This window comes from Pyxicephalus adspersus, chromosome 7 (genome assembly GCF_032062135.1).
Source record: "Pyxicephalus adspersus chromosome 7, UCB_Pads_2.0, whole genome shotgun sequence".
NCBI lineage: Eukaryota > Metazoa > Chordata > Amphibia > Anura > Pyxicephalidae > Pyxicephalus > Pyxicephalus adspersus.
The window spans coordinates 36,141,505-36,159,000 of record NC_092864.1 but is presented as its reverse complement, the minus strand read 5'-3'; the positions used below and the strand labels follow the sequence as shown (position 1 = coordinate 36,159,000).

The window sequence follows — 17,496 nt, the reverse complement described above, 5'->3', positions numbered from 1 at the left end:
TATTTATACCTCTATATACGTATACATATCTATTTACATATTCATAAACAATCTTGAGGTGCAACACTTAGGTTTACTTCATTCTAACCACACCATGATTCTGTGATACCCATTGAAAGATACTATGAGGATGATTGATTTGTGCATCTTACAGGAAAAATTCAGTAAATAATATTTACATGTTGTCATTAGTGTCACAAGCAAAATTTGTGGCAATTACTTACCTGACAGCTTTCTCGCATAGCTAATTTAAAAGATGGTTTTTGGGGCAGGGAGTATTTCTGATACTTTAGATTAAAGTTGACAGATCGTCTCAAAATGAATGTGTCAAATTTCTTGTGAACAGGGAGGTGCAGATCAATCACCATTTAGAAAAGGTGACTCGGATCCACAGGCAGATTTTGCCTAATATGAAGGCTAATCTGTTTATCCATCAAGATGCTGGGCCAGTTGTCTTCATTATGCAAATACCTGTTTTGGGTGAACTGCTGTTCATCAGGAAAATAAATCAGTCGTACAAAACATTTGCTACTTTTAGAATAGAAAAAAATGTGATTTTTTCGCCCACAAACAATATGGATATAGTAAGTACAGATAGTCTTTAGGTGAATTTCCAGGCAGTCCAATCTGCTCCATCTCCACGAACTAAAGTTCCCACGTGCTTGAACCTTTGCACTGACCCCATGGGAGTTGAATATTGGTATTCAGAAAAAAATCAGAACAGAAAACTGGGCACCGCCATGGGGGTATGTACCAAGGCCAATAAAAATATCTACCCTTCCACAAAGTTGTCTTCTGTCTGCTGTTCTCTTTTAAAAAACATCCTGAGTTATCCATCACTGCAAAATATCCCCTTGTGACTCAGCTGACCATAGGAAAAGGCAATACATTGGAACTGATTTGTTAAGGTTCCCCAAGACTAGAGAAGATAGACTATCATCTTTGGTGTCTTGGAGAACTTTATTAAATCAGGTCCGCTGTGTTGTAGATTTTGTATTTTTTTCTAGTGAAGAACCTGAGAAATGTGAGGTCAAAAGTTAGCAGTTTTTAAATTTGGCTAATCATGCCAATTTACTGCAAACCCATACTTGCGAGAAACCAGAACCCTTTTCCCGATATTAACCTCCCCTATCTTTGAAATATTGTTGATTAGACCTCACATACATTTGTCAAAATATACTTGGCTCCTAACCCCATTTCTGTTCCCTGGCTGGTATAGCATCTCATTGCCTTTAATGCCCAATGTCATTGAGCTGAAACAAGCATAAAGATAAGGTGTCTCAAGTTAAAATTGTTTTGGGTCAGTAATTAAAAAAGTTGAAAAGCAACAGGGTCAAAGGCTTACTTGTTTCTTCATTGATGAGTTTATGAAAAGCTTTAAAATACTGGTGCTATATAAATAATGGCTAATAATATTCAAAAGGGGAATTGATTACAAATGCATTACTTATATCCACATAGGTGATCAGTATTGTTGTCTAATTCCCAATCATTGCAATCAGTGAGGAAGGTCTTTAAGATGAGTGGTTAATTATGAGGATTTCCATTGTTGGTAGGCCTGTTGTCTCCTTTTTACTACTCTACAATTATTGGTGACACTGCTGCTTATGGATTGTATTGAAGATCCCCAGGGAACCCATCATTAAGTTCATTGATATTCTAGATAGACGTTTATGCAGCAGCTACAGCAATCAGTAGTTTGTACAAAAGTACTTTGTAAAGTACTTGGCTGGTGATCACATGGTCAGTGGGAAACTGGCCTTTTGGATTTTTGCTCTGTTCTCCCTTCTATGAATGTCTTTTATTTCTCTGCCTCTCATATCTTGTCACCCTCATGTCATCTGATGCCGTAAACAAAACAAGATACATGTATCAAAACACTAACTTGTCAAGGCAATGATGAGATTTCTATGTGCTGCTCTGTGTGAAGGAGATGGAGCCTGGGGCCCATCGGTAGAGGTAGAGAACATCATGTTATCCGAGGTCTTAATACCTTATTTGATCTTAGTTTGCTACTGTTTGTAAAGTTTCTATCAGGTTCTTAGAGTCCACCTAGTTAAAAAACAAGAAAATATGAGAAATCATAAGATACACTTAAAAATACTCTTGTTAACAAAAAGGATAAGTCCTTGAGAACAGACAGTGAGAAATCATCTGAATTTTGTTATTATTATTATATCATGCTAATTGGTTGAGGTATTTATGTAGCTGATACCAAAAGGTATGATAGAGCCTAAACATATTTTGCAATATGTCTTGTTGCTGCAAAGGACACATTAATGCAATGCATTTTAATGCATTTTATGTCCATTGGGATTACACTGCAATCTTGAATGTAACATATTACTGTAACTCCTTCTACTAACTTTTAAATCAGGAGGGAACATAAGCTTTGCCTTTTGCAGAGCTATAGGTTGTAATCAGTAGGGGGCTTGACCAGACCTTGCCAATGAGACCATTGCTTTCCCTAAGAACTGGGTTCCTCTCTATAACATATTAGAAGAGGAAAAAGTTTTTCTGTTTAGGCTGCAACCACTTTAAAAAGAAAGCAATTGATATGGACACATATCAAGGAAAGCAAGGTATGAACACATTTTGATTCAATACACCTTGATTGTAATTAGCTCATTTATTTAACTGACCAAAAAGAAAAACACAATGACCAGGAACAAAAGCAAATGCAGGTTCCAGTGCATATTATCAAGTGACCATTCGATTGAAAGGTAGATAGATAGATAGATAGATAGATAGATAGATAGATAGATAGATAGTCTGCACAGGGCTCAGGGCACACGGATCATAAAGACTTTTTACACTGGTATAGGCAACATGCAACTGGTTCTTGTTTGAGTATCCTCTGCATCAAAAGACAAGACAGCACCAGTCAAGACATAGCATCTCTTTATTATAGTTGCACTCACATTTTATTTCTCTTTTGAATCAATATTTTTAAAAGACTATGGATACAGCGGGGGTCAGCAAAGTATGTGTTCCCAAGGGCCCATGCTGACTCTAAGCACCCCCGCAAACAATGAACACAGCTAAGCGATTATAACAAACCAACCGAGGAAGGAAAACATAATTATCCTTTAACAAGTCCTATAAATGTTTTAGGGCTTTCATTGATTTACTGTGTTTCTCAACACGCAGGAAAGAATATTGACCCAGGCCTAAAAGGTTGTCTGTATGTCTATTAGACAAGTGATGTACAAATGAGAGTGATTGCCATGCTCCTTAATGTAACGTAGACTCATTCTGATTTATTGCTTCTCTCGCAGGCACGGCCATTCAAATAGCTTCCATTCTGTGACTGGTTTGTCTGTAATACATTTCTCCTTTTTTTGTAGCCGAAACATTAAATGAGAATAAAAGGAAACAAAGAGTAGAATTGTAATGCTTTTTTCACTCATTCAGTTTATTCTCATACGTTATTTGCATTGCATTAGAACACTGTTCATCAATCACATAGCCAAGCTTTGGGAACCTGCCTGTAGCTTGCCGTAAAACTATCTATTACCTTTCTGCCAATAATCCATACAGTATATTAGTTTGTGAATTGATTATCTTAGATTTTTTGGTGATGAAACGGTTTAATCTTTGACATCTGAAAATTAGGTCAAAACGTTAGTGAGAGAAACCTCCTTAAAGTGTCAACTGCCTTCAGGTAGCCATAAATTAATCATTCTTAATTTTTATTATCTTCTAGTTCAATAAATATTTCATCAAATGAAAATCAGTTAGTCTTATTGCTACATATGGCAATTGATACCCAGTCAATTCTTTAGTTTGATAGAAATTGATCCCTGTATCAAGTTAATAAAAAGAGTGAGTGTGCACATATTTCAAAATTTAAAAAGGTTCCTTCTATTCTACATCTGATATTGACCACTTCTGGCCGATTAGTTTAAAATATGGTCATTTGGTGATCAATTATGAAATGATTGAATGAAATGCCTAATGCCTCGAGAAAATCAACCTGTAGTTGTCCAGTCTTTTTTTTTTTTTTTCTTGGAAGAGAAAATGGATGGAGGGGCTACAAGAGTTAGGGAATGAATAATGCTGGGAATAGCTTAACATAGTGATTGTATAAGAATAGTCTTACTGTTTTTGATAGTTCCCTGCTGAAAATGCATTCTGAAAACATCAGCTGAGGAGCAAACTTGTCCCAACTGTTTGTCAATATTAAATTATCAACATTAAAGGATTCTTTTTCTCATCACAGCAGCCTTTCAGGTTTGTGTTTACATGCTAAAGCCCATTAGGTGGTACTGTGCTATGTTTTTGTGGGTTGTCATTGGTTCTACCAGGGACCATCCTTTAGTTGGGGGTAATGATTAGGTAAGATGCAACTGAAGTCCATCTCCTAGTGATATTTATCTGTTCATGTTTGGTACATTATTACCTCGTTGTGGGTATTGGTTGTTAAAGGTCTGCTGAGGCCAATAGTAAACCTATGTCATGAAATTTGAGTCATAATTTAGGAGGAAAATGATAGGGACAGTATTGAAGAACCTAGTAGTCATGTTTATTTATCCAGCTGTAAATCTCTCTCTTTTTGGTCTGCCTGTTTGGTTTATGGAGCAGACCTATCATCAAGTCAACAGTAAATCACCTATTCTTTGTAACAGTGGTAGACAGGATACATGAATATCTTATCTATTCCTTCAACATTTATAAACATAGTTCAAGCTAGTATAATTACCTGAAATATCTTTTTACTGATTCTACATGCAAGGTCTGACTTGCAGCAGGATTGTGATTGCCTTGCTTTGTAAGACAATACAGGGAGGATTGCTTAAACTCCAGTTTGATGTTGAATACCATTAAATAGAATTATAGAAATTGGGCAATTTAAAATAAATGTGTGCTAACATTCATTACAGGCTTGTTGCCTCAAAGGTTTACTCTTTTAATGAACACTGCAGGTTTTATTTGTTTTCAAATGTATTCAATAAAAGGCAATATCTTTGTTGCCCTTAGAAAATATCTAGACTACAGAAGTTTTTAATGAGAATCTTAAACACTCTTTTTTTTTCTTTTTTTTTACTTTTTTTTAGCTGGATGTACTGGACCGACTGGGAGGAAGATGTGGTTAATGATGGTGCTGGACGTATAGAAAAGTCCTGGATGAATGGGTTTAATCGTCAGGTTTTCATAACCTCCAAGATGTTGTGGCCAAATGGATTATCATTGGACTATGAGAACCATTTGATGTACTGGTGTGATGCCTATTATGACCACATTGAGCAGATCTTCTTAAATGGGACCAACAGAAAGGTAAATTAAAGAGAAATCTATAAATGTATGCTTAGATTTACTTTTAAAAATGTATTAATGGAATAGGTGGTGGGACACAGTATTTAATTCTTTAACTGCAAGATCTCCCTGACGCAATTGCCAACTATGTTCACCTTGGAGTTTTTCATGTTCTAACTCAAATGCAATGTACTATAAAGTAGTTAAAATAATAAGCAGTACAGTTCTCTCTCATTATGGCCACAGCAGATGTGCATTGTAACTCAAGCACACATCTCCGACCATTAGAGTCTCTGCAAGATATATATTTGGACAGAATAACCATTTTATTTAGTAGACCATCTTGAGTAAAACCCATGTCTTCAGTGTTCTTCCTGGCAAGCTTCTATGTAGTCTAGTAATTGCTCAATATTTATAGTGGGATATTAGGGAGATCTGTGCATTTATGCTAACCTTTGGTTCCATTCAACTCTGCAAGAGTGTCAGACCTGCAGATATCACTGCAGAAAGCTATGTTTTAAAGGTCATGAGTGATGGCAGTTCAGCGTAAAGCTCCTCCTTTGGTGCTTTTGTCTCCTGGAGTTAAAAGCAATACCTTGACAGGTTGTTCTCACGTGCCATATTTGTTAGGTAGTACAGATGTCAACTATATGACTGTTATGCAAGCGGGTGTGGACCCACTGTGCCACTGACTGGGTATGCGCCAAAGGGGCGTAACTAAGCCGCTACCAGGTCTTCACTAGAGCCTCTGATGATAGGATGATAGGATAGGCTTGGGCTGCGGGGTAGTTGCCAGGTGCCACTCCAGACCAATCCCCAGGCCAGTGGCAGCTGACCACAGGAGTCAGGAAACCCGATGCAAGCACCGAGGGGCTTGCGTGGCCAAGAAGTCCAGAAACAAGGACCCAAGGTCAGGCTCAGGCGGCAATCAGGCAAAGGTCCAAAAACGTAGTCCAAAAACGTAATCCGAGGTCAGGGTCAGGCAGCAAACAGGTCCAAAAACGTAAGCAAGGTCCGGTACACAGCAAAGCAGAGTAAACACCTTTGCACTAGGAGTTACACAGAGTAAAACCATGAGATTGCTCAGGCATCTTCCTGTAGTAGGAGGTGCCTTTAAATACCTGCAGAGATCCAGCCATAGGCTGTAGAAAACAGAGGGCATGTATGTGTTACCTCATAGATTAAGAGAGACACACCCATGCCAGCTCAAACACCAGAGCAAGTCTCCAGCAAGGAAACTCTGGCATAGAACACAGGTAGTGGGGTTACTCTACCTGAAAGATAGGACCCGGCGCCCGTGCCTGCAATTAGGAGCAGCGGCGCCGGCACGACCTGCAGTGCTAACAATCACTAAGATGATTGGTCACAGCAACTTTTATTAACTTTGTTATCCTGTAGTAACCAAGGCTGTTGCTTTTTGAGTTATGTTCCTACTTTTATTGCAATTCAAGATAACAACTTAATAAAAAGACTACAATATAAGCAAAGTGATAGTTTAGACATTTTTTTTTGGGGGGGGGGGGGGATACATTTTTGTGTTTCTAGAATCTCCTTTTTATTTTTTGGGGAGTTTAAAGTAATGCGGCTTTAAAGTAATGCATTGTGCAAAAACAGCAAACACAAAATATATCTAATATCCACCCTATCTCCATAAATTAAATGTTAAGCTTACCCATCCCCTTGAAAAGGCAATGACAGACAAGTGTCTAAACGCAGAGTCAACATTTTTGCAAGTGACTTAGGAGGCGACAAGCAAATCCTGCAGGACAAACAGTGGTAGGCCCACACACAAGGGAGAAAGCCTCCATATATTTTGGCTTAACAGTAACAATTAGAAATGGTTTCTCAGGGCCTACTAGTTGCCATGAGAGCTCTCAGCTGATGGATGTGCCCCTGGCTCATCAACGTAAGATAACTGGCAGATCCAGCCAAACACAGAAGAAATTGCTTTTTTCTGTGAGTAATTTATATGTTAGCCTACAAACAAAGTTTGTAAACTGTTATGAAATACAAATTTTATTATCTATCACTTGATGTCTTTTTTTTTTTCAGGTAGTCGGTAGTGGGAAAGAGTTAAACCATCCGTTTGGCCTCTCCCACCACGGCCAGTATATCTTTTGGACTGATTACATGAACGGCTACATATTTCAGCTCAATCTAAGAACCAATAATATTTCTCTTCTGCGGCAAGAGAGGCCACCGCTGTTCGGTCTTCAGATTTATGACCCCAGAAAACAGCAAGGTAAAACATATCCTCACCTGCCCGCAGTGTACTGAACAGAGCACTCATAATAAAATTGATCCAGGCCGCTATTTGATTGTATACCTTGTTGTTGTGAAGTTGTTCATGAAAGCAGGAAAAGAAACTTGAAATAGCAATCCAATTATAAGGTAATTGTGGACCTTTATTATCCACTGGTTTAAATTGTCTTCCCGTAATTTCTTCAGAAAAACAGCCTCAATTTAAAACATTTTCACATTTCCTGAATTTAAGAATAATGCATATTTTTATAAAGATTTAAAAAAGAAATTATTTCCAAATTGAACTTGCTGTGAACAATTTTTTTGTCACAAATCCACATGAAGTCAGGAAGGCAAAAATTATTCCCTCATTAGCTTCTGATGACAATATAACAATGAACAACTGCTTTCAAAGAGACATTTACCTTTTTGATTTTCAAAAACTTCTTAAAGGGAAATGACATCTTAAAGCAAACTATTTTTTTATAACTATTATCAGGACAGGTTCAGACCTGGCTCAAGATTGTGATGCCTTGCAGTACTCAGCTGTTGGTGCCTTGCCAGCCACAAGGCTGGTTCTACAAGAAGCAACATCTGCACATTTGGCAGCTGGTGGCATTGAGCAGTATTGCTCAATGCCAACTTCATTGCTACTGTAAAACATAGCCTTAGTGTGTTTGGCATTAAAGTACACCACCCCTATTTCTGATAGATATTAAAGTGAAGGTAGACGCAAAATGTAAAAGTAGATATTCCTAGTAGATGTCTACACCTTGTATTAATATACAACAGTTATTGAGTTTCAGTAGTTGGCTTTGCTTAGGCAGAAATCTCTCCAATCTTCTGAGGGCTGAAGAACACATTTACTAAGACTCCTTTTCCTTTGATATCACTCAGATTGTCTATTGCAACTTAGTAGCAAGTCACAAAGTACACACCTGCAGCAGAAATTACACCCGAAATGTAATACCTTATAGAGCACCAAGTGAACACGAAAGTCATTCTGCTATGCAAAAAGATGCAAATGCAGTGCTTAAACTTGAACTTAGTGCCAGTCCTTCCCAGATCTCACTACTTGTCACAGAGCCGTTATATTGATGGACCAATAACAATAAATAGGCAGGGTAAAGTATGAGTAAGAAACTAAAGTTGATATGTGCATATCAACATTTACTTGCCCCAGTGGCAATCTGGAGGAACTGTATATAAACATGTACACATATCAGTGGGGCAACCATACAATCTCCCAAATGATTTGTTATGTCTAAATCTAAACCCAAAACCAAACATGCAATTGTAGCTAACTATTTCTTAGATTTGGTAGCTGCATGCATTCTTTAATTGTAAGAGAGCTTTTGGCAAGTACAGTACCTATTGATCTATTTTGTTCTTGTCACTTCTTGCAGCCTTAAAAAAATCACAGACATCCGTATCTCAATCCATTTGGGTAAAGATCATTTTTATCTTACAGAATGTATTTAATGTATCAGATGTCACCTTTTTTATATACTGCGGGCTTACAGGTCAATAAATTAGCCCAGATCTACAACTCATTGCAAGGCATTTCTGTAAATTCTTTTTATAAAAATGCTAATTATTTTCACTATCCAAAACTTAATTTTACACATAATGTGATTTATTCTATCATAAAATCATACCAACTTGAATATTGTGTTTCTGAAGGCTGATCTCTTTTAATCAGCTCAAACCCACTTGTAATCATATATAGGTAGAGACCTAAGTCCTGTTTAATGGGTGATTAAAGTTAAACAATCCTCAGCACAAGAGTGGATATATTGTGGTGGGTTTAGATAAGTCCCAAAGCCTCAGGGATAACATTCTGCAATAAAAGCACATTGATTATGGATAAATTCTATCTAATTCCAAAGCTAATAAATTTTACATGCATTGGAACATTCCCAATTAAGAATATGATTAGAATCCAAGTAACAAAAAAACACCCTAAGACTTTTGTGTTAAAAATATATATTTTTTTCGGCCAAGTAAGAGTCATAGCGACTTTATGATGCAGTTGCAATCACAGCGCTTTCGTTGCTGCTCCCCCAGAGGCTAAGCTCTACACAGAAAATAATGACACACAAAATGTTTCAAAGCTGTAGTTAAGCGATCAATTGTTTTTAATTCTGCAGAAAACAAGCTTGCTTCCATTCCGATGCGGAGAGTCAAATGCCGCAAAAGCAAATAGTCTATTGGACTCTAGGGCGAATAATGCTCTATGGTGTTGTGCCTCAATAAAAGCTGGGAGGAATGAAACAAACAAACAAAAAAAACAGAAGCAAGCTTTGGTATAGAGAATGAAAACATAACAGTTTACATTTGCTCTTGAATGTTCTAATATTGTTTTGGATCCTAACAGCATGGGCAAGAAAAAAACATAAACCAGCACTGACAAATATGGAGGGCCTTCAAAGAAAGGGGAGAGACAAAGGGAAAAGTAAATGGAACATTATAAGAGAGACGCTTTAAAGGGGAACTTCCACTTTGGAAAGCAGGTATCAGGCAGTTTTTTTTTTTTGCAGAAAGGGACTGAAAAGAAAAAACAAAGTCCAAGATGAAAACCCAGAGGGAGAACATGCAAACTTCATGCAGATATTGTCCTGTCTTGGATTTGAACTTACAACTCCATGAAGCCCTTTTTATTTTTTGGAATTGTAAAAAACTTCCTTGGATGCTTTTTACACACCTAAGGGTGATGACCATTCCCCTTTGCTGGCGCAGAGTGTGCTGACTGGTGGAACCAGATAGAAAACAAGCTCACTTTAAAGGATCTGGATTATACACTTCATTTGCTGGTGCTGATGGCACTTCCTGGCATAGAGGTGGCTAGCTGGAGGTCTAGTTGCAACTTTGCATATACCTATGCATTTAAAATAAAACACTTAAATGAAATAAAAAATAGAAAAAAAAACTTCCACTTCCATTAGGTAATATCTATAAACATTTATCAGAGTTTCTCTTGTTATTTAGTTATTTTTTTCTTTTGTACAAGGTAACTTATAGTTGGATAGTCGAGGACAATGTAAATATGTCTTTTCTTTTTTGTAAAAGAGATACAATACTATAAGCAAACACTTATATTTAAAAGCTCTCTCGTGTACAAACCATTTAGAATTTGGCCTTGTATACCTATTGGCATTTATCTAAATGTGGCCTGTTGTTGGGCATTGTTCTGCAACTCTATACCTATGAGACTCTGAGAGTCAGCGCTCATAGACTCCCTTAACTTCTGCTTTTACATTTATCTCTCAAGTTCTGGTAATTGCTCTTTTCTGTGTGCCAGTGACCATGTGTACACATTGAGCGTATTGCACAAAACCTTCTTGACTTTCCGATCATCACTTTTCTCAGGTTTACGATTAGAGGGTCTTCAGGTCCAGGACCTAAATTTCTAAACTCCCTCTGCTATAGTAAGGGTTCAAGCATGACACTATAAAGCACATTGGGGTTTAACAGAACTGATATGACTCTTATTGTAAGAATATTACATTTGAGATATGGAAAAATAATATAACATTTGCAGAAAACACCTGTTAATATTGACTTATCAATATTCAGATGATAGGAAATTAATAATCAGCTTAGGTTAGCTAAACTCCTGCTGCAAAGTTAAGCGTTCAAGCAACTGATATGACATTAATTGTAGAAAGAATATTACATTGGGGATATGGAATTATAACATTTGCATAAAACACCTTGTATTGATGATTTATCAATAATATGATGATAAGGAATTAATCCTCAGCTTAGGTTAGTTGTTTTCTTGCTGAAGTCATTTCTCACTCATCAGATAAGATATCACAACTAGCCATTGGTGACCAGCTAGCAATGATACAAACATCCATTTCACCTTGCCAGCGGTAAGGTTTAAAGGCACAAAGTTGGATGACAGTATGGCTGGTTCATATAGCAATTCAGATGATGGAAACTCAGCCCATTAGAGATGTGGTTACCCAGGGAAGGTGGGATAATGTGTGTAGTAATAGAATATATTAGTATACTTTCAGTTCTTATAAAAAGCTATATCAGAACTGTCTTTCAAAGCTGTAAGTAAGTGTTTGTAAAGGTACTAGAACCCAAAATATAGTTCAGTATTATAGATAATATACCTTGCTGTATAATATATGTGTAGGTCTGAGAGCTGTAAGCCAGTTATAATTAATTTTGACATGGTATGGAAAAAAACTATACACACACTAGTTTGAACACCATGTTGATATAGAATCTATATATATATATATATATATATATATACTATCATAGGAGAACCTGGGTGTTCTAGCAAACCTGGCTTGAATTGAAAACATGTCAACCAATAGCAAATGTTTTTTTTAGAAATTTGTTGGATAACTTAGGTTCTTTCAGGATAGTCTATCTCATCCAGTCTTGGAGAGGTTTAATAAACCATGCACATGTGTCAGTGCATCTGACTCAGACATGTAAAACCATAAACTATCCAAGAGATTACAGATGTCCTAAATTCTAAACTGCAAAGAGATTACCCAGGGCACCATTCATGGTCTCAATAGAAGCATTACCAGAAGTTGTATGGAGGGCATACAGATATAGGTATGATGAAGTTAAATCATCCTGTTATTTTCAGTGTGATTTTAAATATAAATATATATATATATATATATATATATATATATATATATATAAATATTTTTTTTTATATATATTTATATATAAAACAAATAAATATACACGGATTTTAGGCTTATCATATTCACATGTGCATCCTTGAAAAGAAAACAATAAAAGTCAATAGAGTATGACGTAGTGGCAAACAAGGAATCTGTTTAAAACAAACAGAAGGCAGGTTTGCTTTATAACATTTTTCTAATGATTATCATTTTGTAAAATTAAAATATTCCTAAGCAGTGCAAGCAGAACATGCTATTTTGGCAGCACAGTAGAATAAAAGGTTTAAATTAAGCAAGCCATTCTCTGCCCCCCTCAGGCTCCAATATTAGCACATATAGCCATCTGCTTGCTGGAAAGTGTTACTTGCATTGAATGCCACTGTCGATTCTAATACTAGCTGTGCAGCTGCTGTTTGTGTTATGTTACTTCGCCATACATTACTCATTCACATCACATCAACAGCAACCAGCCTGGCTGCTATTTGGCAATATGGGGACAGTAATGGGACACCTGACACTCTGACAGTCGCTCAACAATTGCCCGCAGTGCTTTTTACATTTATCTTTGAAATATGAGTGCTTAACTGTACTTTACCATACCGATCAGTGTATTAAAGGGAGGCTGCAATACATTCTGGGAAATGTATGCAAACAAGCCTGTGCAAAATGAAGGTCATGTTTAGACGGAGAAAAAGAAATGAAATTGGGATTAATCAACTCATAAATGGGAAATCTGTCCTAAAAGATGAGCTCTAGTCAACTTCCTTTAACCTTTTGGTGCAATATAAAAGGGTTATAACTTCTAAATGGTTTTGAATTGATGTCTATGGTTCTTCTTGGGGGGAAGGCCTCGTCCTTTTGATTACTGTCTTGTCTCTGGTCAAGAAGTAGCGGGAGCACCTATAACTGGGATATAAGAGCAGTATAAACCACTTTTGTAGTACAAAGGCATATCCCTGGAATCTTTGAAACTGAAATTCAAAAGGGGAACCATTGGTACATTCTCCGTTACTCCAAAATCGAAGCTTGTGTGGATTGACAGGAAGGGTTAACTGCAAGGGCAATGGGATTACCAGGTAGTTATAAGAAGAAAAAAAGAAGAAAAAAGTTAAATATGAACCAAAATTTACTTTAATATGATCTTCAGACTAAACTTTATTGATGTTTGGATATGGTTGTTTTTAAAAAGGATGGTTATTGAGCTGTGCCAAAAACAGAAAAAGCTGAGATTAAAGGTTCAGTCACAAATTTTATGCTGCTGCTGATCCTTACTGTATTATGATTTACCTTGTTTTTTTTGCACCGTATTTCTGTTTGTGGACATGATTATTACTATTTTGGTAGAAAGCAAAGCTTTGTTTACTTGTGTCAAAACTATTATTCATTATTTTAATAAATAAAGAAATAAATAAATTGATCCTGGTTGAGAACAGCTGGAAAAGCAGAAAAAGAACAAACTTAACGTATGAATGAAGCAGAAGCCTGGTGGATTCTTGCATTTCAGGTTCTCATGTACGGCTTTTTCCCCAGCAAGGAGAACAGTGAGCAATACAATAATGATATTACCAAGTCTAACTGTGAAATTCCTGAAACTAGCAGTCAATAGGCAACAGTCCTATAAATAATTTTAAACTACAGATATGCAGTTATCCGACTCAAGGAACAGGGGTGCCTAGGAACATGTGGTGTACTTCTGTGTCTCAGGAGGAATTCAAGACAAAAGGAATATATTTAAGGGTACTTAGGCTCCCAATAATTCATCTGATCTTCACTTATGATATCAGGTTCCTTTTAACCATCACAGCCATCAGAAAACCCAAAAAAGTTTTTAGACGCCAATGAACTACAAAATATTTTCTGTAAATCAGACCTGAACGCTAAAAATTAAATCCTTGAAAAGTTTGCTTACCTTTTCTTGCTGATGTTTATGGTGGCCACCAGAGTGATTCAATACATTCCAATCAAAAATTATTTACTTCACCAACCTTCTGCAGGCATTAAAATGCTTCAAATCTTGAAAAGCCAGGTCAGTAGGCATAGGGCATGGATGTGGTATTAGATCCTAAAATGGTGCATATACCCCATTTCCAGTAATGTGGACTTCCCAAGATTCAAAGCACAAATGGAAGCTAGAAAGAGCCAACATGGTGCCACGACATGTAGAGGGTAGGGCCATGGGAAATTTTCTGGAATATTCTCAAATATAAGCGTAATTCAAGCAAAAGAAGGATGGTAACACCTGTTTTTTTTTAGTGTAATCAGGTAGGCAATAGATACTTTTTAAAATGAAGATCTACTTTAATCTTTCTTATGTTTTGGTTTCTCACAAATTTAGAAGAAGACAATACAAAAAACTTTTCTTGCCCAGACTGGCTGAAACTCAATAATCATAGCATAAGTGTCTTTGTTCCTGTGCCCACCTCACCCTTTCCTTCTTGAAAATAATTTGTATTTTAATTACATGCAAATGTAAAATATGCTTTTGAAATCTGTATTTTCACAGAGATGAAGAATGTGTGATTGCCTATTCAGGCACTTAGATTTGCATACCGTAAAGAATAATGTACTTGATTCCAAGGTCGCTCAATAAACATGGAGTCTTTTTTTTTCATCCGCTATTTATGTAATAGTCGTTTTTATGGCTGGATGGAATTTGATCTAAACTTGATTACCGCCTAGGTTCAAAAGTTAAATGATGCTAAGAAGGCGACTCAGATTCACCGGCCTGGGTGGCTCCCAGTTTCTTTTCCTTCCTAAGCTTTTGTCAACACACCAAATTAAATTTACGCCTTGAAATGATAGAACATCCGCCTCATCCATTCCAGGCCGAGGCGTGAAGAACATAACCTAGCTTGATAATTGGCCCACATAAATTAAATATTTATAGCCCGCAGTATGTTCTAAATTGCTTTGCTTCCTTTTTATTATTGTCTACAATTTGTCCCTGAGGCCAAAAACCTACATACATGTTATTACAGCCATATTTTATGCAATTTTTGGTCAGTGTGACAAGCAAAGTACTAATGATTTTTTATGTGGTATTTTTTTTTATCTGAGCAACAAGTAGCTATTACATATAAATGTTGCCTAAATCTGGGCCTTTTTTTTTTTGGAAGGATAACATCTCTAAGAAATATATAAAGCTGATCAATCAAATAGTAAATCTAAAATGCTTTAATGGGGAATGCGATTTCAAAAGTAGTTTTAATCTTTAAAACTAGTCATAAAATGCTTATGCCTTGGGGCTGACATGCCTAAACCCCGGTATAAAAAAAAGAAAATATTTGTAAACTCTCACAACAGCACTATCCCCAACCTCTTCATTGGTTCATTGGTGGAGATCCTTTTCAGACAGAACATCACTTTGCCAATCTGGCCATTTCCCATGAGCTCAGTCTAATGTTTATATCTTCCCTCCTCCCAGGGGCCGCATCATCACTCACAATGGGCTCCCAATATTCCAACACTGAATTTAATTTACACTACTTTAAGTGGAGGGAAGGATGAAAGATGGCTTTCACCTCTCCCCCTCCACCGTGGGGGAAAGAAGGCCTCAAAGTGAAATCACTGGAAGTAAAAGATCACAGGGAAAAAAGAAGACATTTTTTTAATAGGAAAATTTGACAATGGCAGGAGGCAAATGGTAGAGGTTCAGATAAAAATTTGCAGTTCCTAATAAAATAATACCAATTAGGTCATTTTTATTATATTGTGACAATATTCTATCCTCTAATTCACTGTTCATTAATGTTGACCTGTTCCTCAGGTTTCTGATGGAGACAATATTATGGCACTTTTAACAGTTTAAGGTAAATCAAAATTCTTCATTGTTAGAAGCAAGAGCTACAACTAGTTAACTCTGCTCCTTTTTAAAATATAGAACTGTTTGAGAATCCCTCAGACATTAACTAGACCAACTATGGCCCATTACCAATTTTGTTCTCATTGTACATATTTGTTGTGCACTAGGTTAAACAGGCTCATGTATTTGTTAAAGCACACTGCAAGGCAACACTAATAAAGGGTGACAAATGACTCTGTAATAATACCCATCCATATGCAGCCCCTGGTGGAAACTACAAGTAGCCGTGCTGACCAATATTATTTGAACATGGTCCACCATTGTTAAGATAAGAAAAAACAGTCCATAGCAATTAGCAGCTGAAGCTTGACTTAGAAATATCATTTGGAATTTTGATCGGATTGGTCAGTGTGGTGCAAAATTGGTATTGGATCTGCTTGTGTGTTCTAGGCCTGTGAAAAATAAATGTAGTACTTTGCACACCTTTTACTTTTATGCACCTGAATTTTTTGAGCTGCATAAACATAAAGGTTCAATTGGGTTTTAAAACTAGCATTTTGCAGTGTTTTTAATTAATAGGATGGTTTACAACACGCAGCAAAGATGGTTTCTCTGTATTGAGGCTGAAACCTGAACTCCACATCTATCATTGCAAATCTGATTCCTCCAGCTTGTAGAACCTGGACATCGTTCATCAGCTCCTGCACACCACCATTTGTGAGATGCTACAAACATTGGCACTTTACACTTGGGCCCAGCTCAATATTCATTGTTAGTTTGATGTTTTTTTACTGTGGAGCAAGGATAAGATTTACTACCTAAAGACATATTATGGCCATTCACAAATATTTCACTTCTCTACTGCCTGCAGGGGCCATGCACAAACACTATTTAAGTAACCATACCATTTTGTTTTCGTTGTTTCCAGCAAAGATGTTTCTGTGTTGGCCTCCTTATTGCTTGTGAATGATTAGCTGCTAAGGTGTATATTTTCTATCTGCAGGTGACAACGCTTGCCGCTTGAACAATGGAGGCTGCGGAACGCTCTGTCTTGCCATTCCTGGAGGGAGAGTTTGTGGCTGTGCTGATAACCAGCATCTGGATGACAATAATTCAACTTGTGTGTGTAAGGCTTCCTCAAACAAATACATTTTTTGCCTCTATTGCTTGCAAAACTAAAAAGTAACATATACATTCATGGACCTGATAAATAATGACCTATGTGACCTACAGTATGTATAAAAGGATTTTAAGAAATAATCATTCTTATTTCCCAAACCAACCGAATGTCATGTTTGCAGTCAAGAGGTAAAGGATAACCAAGCCCAAGAACAAGATTTTATTATATTGCAGCTTACCATTCCTTACATGGGGTGGCTGCAATAGTTTTCTTTTTTAGGCTAAGAACATTTTCAGCAAATATATAAATTACCTGTTGACCTTGTTAAATATACAAACCTTGTCACTATCTGTAGGCAGAACTGGAAATGTTTTTTTCCTTCTGTAAACTACAAATCTTTCTATGCCCCATGT

The 17,496-nt window shown here is 36.7% G+C and overlaps 1 protein-coding gene across 1 annotated transcript in view; it reads left to right on the top strand.

Annotated features, from left to right (window-relative positions):
* Positions 1-17,496, top strand: part of LRP1B (LDL receptor related protein 1B) — a 500,403-nt gene that overhangs the window by 73,290 nt on the left and 409,617 nt on the right. Inside the window, 3 exon segments of the mRNA XM_072419083.1 lie at positions 5,058-5,277; positions 7,309-7,498; positions 16,967-17,089. Of these exon segments, the coding sequence (XP_072275184.1) occupies positions 5,058-5,277; positions 7,309-7,498; positions 16,967-17,089 (533 nt within the window).